This window comes from Hippocampus comes, unplaced genomic scaffold (assembly GCF_001891065.2).
Source record: "Hippocampus comes isolate QL1 unplaced genomic scaffold, H_comes_QL1_v1.1 scaffold132, whole genome shotgun sequence".
In the NCBI taxonomy this organism is placed as follows: domain Eukaryota; kingdom Metazoa; phylum Chordata; class Actinopteri; order Syngnathiformes; family Syngnathidae; genus Hippocampus; species Hippocampus comes.
The window spans coordinates 4,227,443-4,239,192 of NW_017805467.1; the positions used below are offsets into that span (position 1 = coordinate 4,227,443).

Sequence of the window (11,750 nt, forward strand, 5' to 3'; positions counted from 1 at the left end):
CACACATAGACAGTGAGGTCTATGTGGCCTCTTGGCCAATCGGAGGCCAGGATGATGCTCGGTAAGCCAATAGCAGAGCAGCTATGAGTATGTTGAGCCCAGGAAACTCGCAGCTGTGACCGAAATAAACATCGTTCACTATGTAAACCATTGTGGTGGTTGCTGTTGCCGTTTCCGAACGAAGTAGTAGAGGTCGCTGTTGGATTAGACTTCGTTGTAGTGAATCTCGTCGCGAGGCAAGAGCAGAGAAAAAGATTTCGTATCACGCAACAGGGGTTTTTTTCGTTGTATGGGCGGCAGGAAAGTGGGAATGGTGTTAATGCATGAAGATTTTTTCACACTAGGGGGTATTTTCGCTTATGTAGGTTTCGTTGTAGTGGAGTTTCACTGTACTACTATAAAATGAGCATGCGATGGAAAGGACCACCGTGTTTTTAGACCGCTTATTGTGGAACCACTCCGCTCAATACGATCGGGGTATCGCAGAATGTGGGGCCCTCTATCTCACACAAACATTAGAACTGAAAAGATCAAAATAGTAATCATCACACACACAAATTTTCATGAAATGAAAAATGAAGACCATACAAGAGACACAACAATCCAGATGAGGCGTTTCCTCCACAGAGTGATGACAGCTCTCAAACCTCTTTGAATCTGTCATTTGTCTGGCAATTCGAAAGTGACAGCAACAACTTAGTCAAATTTGTGTGTAGGAAACAGATTGGTGGCTTCATTCAAACTGCATTTGGCACTAAACACTAAACTGCAATGTGGTAAACAGTAACATCCCAAATGAATGTTTTGGAAAAGCTGCAGAATATCTGTCAACGTGAATCATGAACTGGACTATATGTAAACACAATTCAAAGGGAATAAAAGCATAATCCTCTCTTACTTAGGGAACTGAATTGTTCATCTTCGGGTAATGGAGTGTATAAACAAATATATTCCTGATTCTGAGCAAAAGCTTTATTAAAGGCGATTTACACTAGGAAATTACACTTGAATCCCCCGTGTACAATTCAAAATGGCTCAACACCTTTCTCAAAGGAATTCGATGAATCGGAAAGAAAACAGTATTTCTCTCTGAGCGAATTTCATTGCCAAGCTGTTTTGTTTCATACATCATGAGAAACCATAGTAATTACACCTGATGCAATGGCTACTCTCTTGATTTTAGGTGAGAGTAGATTGGATACACGGTATTCTCCGATGGGGAATGTCGAGGTGAATGTCACAAGAAGGGAAGATATACGTTTTCAGACGCTGTCTGACCCGCGTCTCCACAGGTGAACGTTGACCTTAACGGCTGTTCAGCCATGCACTTGAACTCCGCGATCAGGGTATGGCGCACAAAGGGTAAACGCACATCTGGATGACATTAGAATGATCGACATTTTTTTTTCGTTGAAATTGAAAGCACAACAGGGAAAATAGCATTCAATTAACAGCCCTTCCAATTTTAATCAATATCATCATTCTGACAATACTTTGATGACTTCTCGGGCCAAAAACGGTTTGATGAGGCATAACTATGCTTTTCTGATGAATTCCAGATGAAACTTCTTGGAGACAAAGCAAATATCGATTCCTCCCTTGGATTCCTGCTAAAATGATCTTTGCAGAACTCAAAGGCACACCAGTAGATGAAGTATTTTATAGTGCTCACAATCCAAAAAGAAGAATGTCCATCAAGCCCCCAAAAAGTTCAGAGAATGTTTATAACCCCCGGGTCTTTGTGATATAATGTCGTTGCTTAGTCAGAACAGCTTCATTAACTTTTCCAAGCAAGTGTTCATCGCAAGGTCAAATGTACTAAAATGTGGTGGCGAAATCTTGACGTGGTGATAAACCGCCTGACCCCGTGTTGTTTCGACAGCAGAGGTCAGACAAATGCTTGATTCATGTCCTTAGCTGAGGATTCAAAATTACAACGGTATCTTCGACTGTTGCTCAGTTATGAAATCTCGAAAGGCTTTGCACCCAAAGGTCACAACGAGCATGGAGAAATTATGTGACTAGAAGCCTGAGCTTTGCATGGGCATCATTCATAGGAATCATTTGATTCACTTCATTGCCCAAATTGCTTACTTTAGGTTAAGTAGAGGCTCTACACTAAGTGGCAACATGTAACCACAAATCTGCAAATCGCATGACTGAGCACTTTATAATGAGTGCTTTCAACAGTGACTGAGTGTTAGACTGCAGAAAGTGTCTTGTTTGTTTTAAAGAGCAGAGTGTAATTATACATGCTAAAACTGACAAAGAAACCCAAGATGCAGCAGATTAGCAGACTCTGCCACACACATAGATGCTTATTAAGAGATTTCCACTTTGTGTTCCAGAGCTTACTAAAGCAACTTTGGGCTTTGCCCAGATGTGGTGTAAAAAAGAGGAAGATTGATTATACCGTATTACAGTCATCTTTTTTGTTTGGGCAATAGTTGCACATGAACAAAGCATTGTCTTCATCTTAACAGCAAATGTCAGTTTCATTGACATTATTCAGTATGAAACAGTGGACACCGAGAGGCAACGCGTTTCAATCTCATCTTTACAATGAATGGTTCAATTGTCTGTCTGAATCATGCAAAGGGGTAAAACAAAATTGTCCAATTTAAGATGTTTTGTGTGGATAGACTTGTGATACTTGACATTTTCTTTGTAATTCGTAGATGAAGCTCTACAAAATATGACACATTCCATCACCCCCCTGGGTCAAGCTAGCTAAAGAATGACCCTGGTAAAGTTTAAAAATGAGCTAAAACAATAAGTGTTAGTTGCTCCATGTACAGCACTTTGTATGCCGAGATGGCTGTTTGAAAGTGCTCTATAAATACAGTTGAGTTGAGTAAAATTATTCATTCAAATACTCATAGTTCACTTCCTGTGCATTTTAGGGAATCTCTATCCTAGTCTTTTTTTGTATGTCTCCGCTGCTACATGTGCCTCCCAATTTTCGTAGCTCTAAGTCAAACATACCAGGACAGGGCTCCGTTAAACCACTGTAGATTCTACAGACCCTTTTTTTTTTTTGTCTCATGTATGACAACTTTAACATATCAAAATTTTCTGCGGGCCTGATATGTGTGCAAAGTTTCATGAGTTTTCATTCATGTTTCGACCCTCAAAAATGTGAATCATCAACGACTTTCATACAGAAAACAGTGCAGAAACACATAAGGCTAAGATACCACTTCTCAAAGGCACACATTTTTCCCAATCTGTGAAAAACAAGTCACGTTAAGAGTTCAATCGCAATTTTCTTCTGTTCTCACTTTAAGCGTATACTCCATCCATTCACGGCACCACACTGCCCTGAAGTGGTCAAAGCATTTTTTTCAATTATTATTATTTTAGTATAGATTTTTTAAAATTCTTACTCATTTATATTCTACTTGTAAATACAATTGAGCTGAATTGAGTTCAGACCTAATTTCTACAGAAACCGCAAAGGGAACTGGCAGTGTGTGCTGGTCAGTCCCCAATGACACAAACTATTTTGGTAAACGCTGACATAAGGTGGTGTCTACCACTCGTCCATGGAGACGGGATGTCAAGATACATGACTTCTCCCCCACACATCACTGAAGCATGGGCCAGGGGCCACAGGCAACCTGACCTTCACCCTAGCAGCCTGTTACTCCTTAAGCACGTGTTGTTTTCTTGACACGTGTTTTAGAAAGCATACAGCCATTCTTGTCAATGTGGCTACCTTGCTGCATGTGTCAGCACCACGCACTTTCAAACACAACTGGGGAGCAATTTAACCCTTTCATGCACCCTGTAACCCGATAACATGATAAACTGTCCACTGTAGTAACCGCTGTCCCTGAAAGGGTTAAACTGCTGGAAGCTAAATATTTCTTCAAGGGTTTCGTCCAGAGCTTGCAATTTTCGTTCATGAAGGTGTCTAGACACTAATCTGCACTGGTGAAATGAATGGGTCTGGAGTATATGCACTACATTTTAAGTATAAAGCAGATTACTGCGGGTAATAAAATGCTACAGTCGGATGCTGATTTAGAGATTTGCAAAATAATGCTTGACTGTGTGCAATTGCTAAACTGTATTTGGCAAGGGGCCACTGAAGGCCTTTACATGAATTTTAGGAGGCTGCTTTAAGGGGGTAATTATAGTAGAGGCATATAAAAATGGTCCGTATAAAAGTCTCACATTATTTTCAAATTGCTAAACGTGGCCTGAAACATTCTCCAATATTTATTTTGTTAAAGCAATGAACTTAACATAAAGTGTAAAAGTGGGAACTAAAAGTTGCTCCCTGGGAGGAAACCAGTGGCAGCTGTGATGAAAATCACCTGACATGCCTCGGGTGGTCAGCCCTGACAAATAGACCGAGTGGTCGGTTAGGCTGTGGACACATGGTAAGAATTAGACAGCGGTCAGATAAACATGTCTGGCCCCGAGGTAAAACATACCTCAAACAAATCAATTAACACAGTCATTTAAGGGTCAATTGGAATCTGACATCTGATGAAACCTTGCTAAACAGTTTATGGTATTGTGTTACAGTTAAAAAAAGAATTGTTGAAGTTGATTATCCAATTTCCTCACTGCATTTTCGTACACGTTGGGCTCTATTTTTGTAGACGCCACAATGGCGAAAATGCTGGCGGATGCTGGTTTTTGTATCGTCGCAAGGCTTGTGTTGCTAATTTGGCCAGCACAGCAGGAGGAGTCTCTTGGTGATGCGCCCGGCAGAGTGACAATTTGGTGACAGAAACTGAAAGTAAATCTTAGGCCTGCCAACCATATCAAACACCAGCGCAATGTAGACAACTTGCACAACTTAGCACATTTGCACACACACAATCGGAATTGTGTGGGCAGTGTCCAGATGTCAACTTCACAGCGCAGATGCTTCTGCCATGTTGAGACTCCCGAGCATCACGAGCACATTTAAAGGGAATGACAGAACCACTTTGATGGCCATTATTGGTGTTTCCCGGCCTCTCGCATGCGTACAAGTGCAAAATGACCCAACATCTAACCTGTTTCCATGCAGAATTACACCACCCCCCCAAGCAGGATTTACGTCGGTTAAGAAAAAAAGAGCCCACGGTTCTGTTTTCCTCTAAGTCAGGGGTGTCAAACTCATTTGACATTGTGGGCCGCATACGGCCTCTGCAGATGTCAAGTGGGCCGGACCATTAAAATTATACCATACTCTGCCAAAAAATATCCAAAATATCAAGTCTTTCCTTTGTTTTGGTTTTGTGAAGCACAAAAAAATTTGGAAAATGTTGACATTTCATGAACATATCTTTTATAAAACATTTCACGAAAAACCTTGGATTTCCTTTGCCAAATGTGATATTTACTTTGATCATTCACATACTGTATATGCATTGCAACTGATCCCACTCATTGTACAAAGGCACAAAACCTTAACAAGTAATTGGTATTGAAAAATATAGTCATGCATTTAAAGATGAAACGAGATTTATAAAGAAAGGAATTTTGGAACCATCTACACGTGTGCATATAAAATCTAAATGTAATCCCTGCCTGCACCTAACAAACTAAAGAGAAAACAGTCTGCCCCCTAGCGGATAATCCATGAATTGCATTTTATTAAAAATATTCATTCCGTGTCTTTTATGCATTTTTTTCCCCCCACATTTAAATTATCCTGCGGGCCTGATCAATCCTGGTTCCGGCCCCTGGGCTGTATGTTTGACACCCATCTCTAAGTCCTGCTCTGAATTTCCTAACCAGACATCTGCAGTGACAAACCAAACAAAAACAATTGACAGTCACTGCACGTCTACATTTCGGTCCTAAAATCATACGCTCTCAATTCACACAAAGCTTTCAAATTCAAATCGGACCAATCCATGGCATCACGTGACATGCCAACATGTTGCACCTCATATACATCTCAGCAAATCGAGCGAGACCTCAACTCAAGCAAGATACAAAGGATTAACTCTGCATGTGTGCTTTGATTTCTCCTCGGCTTCTTTGGGAAACGTGAAGAAAAAGACGCAGATTTCAGCATACTCACGATGGCTCATCTCCCGTGGGAATGATTTGATTTTACAGATCTTTTATCTGGTATCTATCGCTTCGCGTTTTGTTTTTTGAGTCCTCGGGTATGTGTTTTCTTCCTAAATAATAGGGGGAGAACCCTTGAGCACTGAAAGCCAAATGAAAGCTGTTGTGTTAAGAGCGCCCAAAGGCTCTTTGGGTGAGGCCGCTCCCATCCCCAAAATGTAAGCCAATTCAAATATACTGTAGCAGGTTGAAACACACAGATTGCAGTTACCCACACACCTCTTTTCTCCATCTCCTCATCTATCTTTTGACATTCCTGCCTAATAGCATCATTATTGACTGTGTGCAGCCAAAAGCAGGCTCCTTGTAATCATACACACACACATAGGCGGGGCTCCTAAGACAAACGGACACTCTAAAAAAAAAAAACAAAAGAACACAAAGGTAAAAGGAGTGGACAATGAAGGCCAACAAAGCTCTAAAATGAGCACCTTTGATCACTAAACCATTATGCCATCGCTCTACGCTTCAAGTTTGAATAGTCCTCTAACTAAAGAGAGCTGGCAAGAGCTCGGCCGGTCAAGTCATCAACTTAGCAGAACCAGATACGGCAACGCCTACGGGCAAAAATTGTGCGTCAAACTATTTTTGTGATCGACTTGGTCAATTTTTTTTTTTCCCCCAGCCGTCAAGATTTGGAATGTGCAGCGGATTCTGAATGAGCTGCTATTGCGCCATATAGAAAGTTTTTAACATTTCCTGGCTTCGGAATGACAGAAGAGATTAACAGATGGAAAAGATGTCAAACGGAGGAATCTGAATTGTTGATAGGGTAGTGAAAACTAAGAGCGGTTAATAAATTCATTCGAGAGTGTTGTGATAAATACACAAGAGTGCGCCTCAGTAAAATAACCTGTGAAGTTTCATTTTGCTTTCTCACTCTGCAGGATGGAAAGGTCAGGGGATTGTGGGGGTTTCCTGACTGAACCACATATCCAGGCATCCTCTTGACGCTCGCTTGACACACACAGACACACACACTAAAGCACACAACACAGGGTGAGTCAAACACAAACACACTCTTGGATGTTTACTGTGTCACAGTTCTGGTCTCTGATTTAAAGGGAGCCAACTCAAACAGGAGGGACTGGGTCAGCAGAGGAAAGGCATTTAAATCTAACAAGACAGATTCTAATAATAAAGAAAAAATCTTTGGGAAAGCAAAATTAAAATATATGTTCAAGGAAGGACAATGCAGACAAAGAAGAACATTTGGGGAAATATTATGTGACTTCGTTCATCCTCCAGTTCCCTCAAGGTTTTGGAGAACAAATTTGCATATCCTCGTAAAAGCTTTGAGAAAGAAATAGATGTCATATGGCAAACAAACACAAAGACAACAATAGAGCTTTTGTGTGATTCGCCTTTTTTTGGTGAGGATATAACAGTGGCTTAGAATTAAGCCTTAATCCACTACTGTTGCCTCCTTTTATTATCCGCTAATGATCTGACTTTTTTTTTTTGCCTTTCCCCAGGGGCATGACATAATTAATTCATCACTTGTGTAGACTGCACATAGTTTCTCCCAGAAGATAATTATTATTCTTGGCAACACAGATGCCTGCTCAAATAAATGATTGCAAAAATGATCTGAAAAACAATCTGTGACGCGCGGAAATGTAACTAAGGAAAACAAACATCTGGAATAGGAATCCCTCGTTTCACTGCACTGTACTTCAATCTCATGGCGCCCATTGTCTCTGTTAAAAACATCAAGAGTAAACTAAAGTCTTTAACACAATATTTTACTTTATTTTATTTGAAAAGATACTGCTGAAGATTTGAAGAGAACAGTGCTTAATCAATGAAATGACTGCTGGGAACTTTGTCGTTTGTCCTGTCTTGAGACAACTGAGGCAAAATGGAATGACCTACTTTGCTGCAACCAGCAGAGGTGCCGCTCATCAATCTAAATTACATCATTTGTAATCTGAGGAACAAGGAAAAACCCCACCCATGACTAACAGCAAGGGTGGCTGAAGATCCAGAGCCACTTTCAAGCAATGGCCAGACTTCACTGTCTGACATTTTTCACATGATGGGCGTGATCTACACGTTACACACAAACTCCAAATTCCTGCAATTTATTCTGAAATTTCCACAGATGATGAATGCGGTCCTCGTCATTTTTTTTTTTTTTTTTTGCTTCACTAGATTATTGGGTTACGCGGGCTTGCCAATGGGGTTGTACCATTTGTTTTTATGCCCTTGAATCATGGGAGGACACCTGTAATTTTGTGGCCCTGGAAAGGTATGAATAATGAGATTGTCCAATAATTAGCCTTATTGGGTACATTAGCTTGGTGAGTGACAGATATCCCCCCTAGTTCTGACAATGGACTATCCACCGCTCGGGTTTGGAAGGCAGGGAGCGAGGTAACTCATTATTTGCACATACTGTCGATTTATTTTCTTCATAAATGCTATCTATGGAAGTCCATCTGAGCATTTATTCGATAACCTCAATATCCAATTGGAAGGTCTTTGTACTCAACTACTACACTTGGTCCTCACGAATAAGACGATGAAGTGCGCTAGTATGACGTCTTGTGTCTTACTAGTAAAGTATTCCCACGATTGACCTTCTTCCACTTGACATTTTGGCACACCAGACAACTTTGTCATCGTTTGCGAGTTTGGCAAAACTGTCATTAGCTGATTTTGCTGTGTGTGTACTGTCACGAGGGCAAATTTTGCCATAGTACGATGTAATTGCCCCAAGTACTGTCTACCAAAGTTCTCCAACTAAGGACAAAAGCATAGATTTCAAGGACATAGAATAAATGCTCATTATAGACAGACTCCATACAGGAGTCACTAACCGGTAGAGTGATAGAGCACCTTGGGTGATGATAATCATCAAGGTATAGCTTTGCAAAGCTAAATCAAGAGCAGTACACGAAAGCTCGCGGAATGCTAATGATAGTGACGGCCAAGCTGAACATCTGTGTGCAGACACCAAAACTCATCTGGAGGCTGGAAGTGTGAGCAACACTGGGCTCTCAATGGGCGGATCGTGAGCAAACTCTTAGATTTCTCACTTTTTTCTCTTTTCCAAATAATGAAGCAGCAGCCCTCAAATGCAACGAGCGTGAAGGAAAATGAGCTTTTTCAGACCTGGATCATGGAAGGGGACCAGGGCGAAGTTGTAGAGCGGCCGATTCGGTCTACTCAATGATGTCTCCAGAATCTTGGACGCCCCCTCTATAACTTGGACCAGGTCGTCGTACATGGAGCCGGTCACGTCAAACACGAATGCGAGGGTGGATGCGCCCTCCGGGATGTCCTCTTCAGCGGCTTTGGTGCGTGCGTCCTGCCCGAACGAGAGCGCCACTGAAAGGGCAAACAAAAACCACCCGAATCGGGTGCCCATTTCAGATCCGAAAATATCTTCTATTAAATACAAAGCCCAACGGTCAGTCTTTACAGGGCACAGACATTGAGTGTTTAAGAAAAGTATTAGCTAAATAAAAGTAATGCGCATTGATCCAGCTTTGGTGCGCTTCCGTGCTTCCCTCCTCGCGTGCCTTTTTTTTTTTTGCGCAAAGAGTTGCGGAGATCGTCCTCGAAGAATGTGTCTGCTCTTGCCGTTCAAGTGGCTCTTGTGTGTCTTTTCTGTGGTGAGTGAGGTGTGCAGGGTCAGTGGTCCTTGCTGAACTCTTAAAGACCACCTCTCAGCCGCGCACCGAGCCTCCGAGACGCACATAAGCTCGCATAGCAGCGCTCTGATTGGACGCGGACTTTTTTTGAGCCACGGTTTGGCGGAGGGTGGGGGGGGACGCACGCAACACAACACGATGATGACATGTGTTAGGATGTCTTTTGCAGAATCAGAATCAGAATCGCCTTTATTGTCATTGTATAGCATACAACGAAATTTGGGTGCCACTCCTTTGTGCATTTCGAAAAAAATAATAATAATAAAATAAATACAAAACCATAAGTGTTCCTCTGTCAACGCCACAATAAACACCAACTTAATATCAGTTCTGGTAGATGACTTGTGGTATATGACTATGGATAGATCCAAATTTGTACAATTATTACATGGAAATATTCCAACGATAAAAGTGAATGTTTTTTAATCACACCTTTTAATAACAAATGAACACGTCCAGTCAGAGACTACACTTCACAAGCCAACAGTTTGGCTGTCGTCGTGTGTAGTAGATCTAGATCTAGAAAGTATATTAATTTACACCTATCCATCCATTTTCCGATCCGGGTGCTGGAGTCTATCCAGCCGTCTTCGGGCAGTAGGCGTGGACACCCAGAATCGGTTGCCAGCCAATCGCAGGTAATACTGAGACGAACAACCATTCCCATCCACACTCACACCTAGGACAATTTCGAGTGTTCACTCAGCCTGCCATGCATGTTTTTGGAATGTGGGAGGAAACCGGAGTACCGGGACAAAACCCGCACAGGCCCTGGGCGAACATGTAAACTCCACACAGGTAGATCGGAGCTGGAATTGAACCCAGTTAATTAATTTATCGATGCATCCATCCATTTTCCGATCCGCTTTATACTCACAAGGGTGGCAGCGCACGCTGGAGCCTATCCCAGCTCTCTTCGGGCAGTAGGCAGGAGACACCCTGAACCGCCAGTCAATCGCAGGGCACACTGAAACGAACAACCATTCCCACTCACACTCACACCAAGGGATAATTTGGAATGATCCATTAACCTGCCATGCATGTTTTTGGAATGTGGGAGGAAATCAGAGTTCCCGGAGAAACCCCGCACAGGCACGGGGAAATGCAAACTCCATGTTGTGTTTCTGTTTAAGTTACGTTTGGTTTTGTTTCCTCATGTGCCCTTTTTGTCGCCACCTGTTCTCGTCATCACTGTCCCTTGGGTTTAACCAATCAGCTCCCGCAACCCTTTGTGTCTTGTCCAGGTGTTTCTCGTTTTCTCATCACTTTGCTTTTATTTAGTTCCCTGAGTGCTGTCAGTCTTTGTTGTGTTTTTGAGTGTCTGTGTGCTCTTGTCATGTTTTGTTTTCTGACACAGGTTTTTTTTTTTTTTTTGTTACTTTGGCTCCTTGTGATTCCCAGAACTTTGTTTGAGTACTTCGAGTTAGTGTTTTTCCAGTGTACTCCTGTTTGTATTTTTTGTTAAATACATTTTGGTCACTCCACCCTGCTCCACCCTGCCTCCCTGCTTTTTGGGGTCCTCCAACCAACTACCCCCACGCAAAATGTGACACTCCACACAGGAAGACCGAGCCAGAATCGAACTTTGCACCTTTGCAATGTGATGAGGACGTGCTCAGCAGTCGACCATTGCAGCCCTATAATTCATTTTAATGTATGTAATTATCAATTTAATTGAATTAACCAATGAATTCTTGATCCAAACTAGTGAAGAAGATACTGCACACTTGAACTTTGTATGAGGTAGGTCTCCTGGTTGCATCCCATGGGGGGACAACAATAAAGGACAGAGTAAACTGACATGCAGCATCTGTCAGACATTTCTACAATGTAATATAAGTAATAGGACACTTTTTATCAGGTGTGTATATCTTCAGCAAAAGAGTCATGCTTTCAAAGCCAGGGGATGATGAGCTCTGACCCCGGAATGCAAAAAGCACCACCTGACACCAACCGAACTTCTACAATGACGGACTGAAGAGGAAATTACTAGAAAAAAAAGTCTTTCAT

At 41.9% G+C, this 11,750-nt stretch overlaps 1 protein-coding gene across 2 annotated transcripts in view; it reads right to left on the bottom strand.

Moving 5' to 3' along the window:
- The window catches only part of hmcn1 (hemicentin 1), a 91,650-nt gene extending 81,845 nt beyond the window's left edge, over positions 1-9,805 (bottom strand). For both annotated transcript variants that reach the window (XM_019875396.1, XM_019875395.1), the window contains exon 1: positions 9,199-9,805. In XM_019875396.1, coding sequence (XP_019730955.1) covers positions 9,199-9,454 — 256 coding nt within the window. In that variant the 5' untranslated portion in view covers positions 9,455-9,805. The remainder of the gene's footprint in view (positions 1-9,198) is intronic.
- Between the last annotated feature and the right edge of the window lie 1,945 nt (positions 9,806-11,750).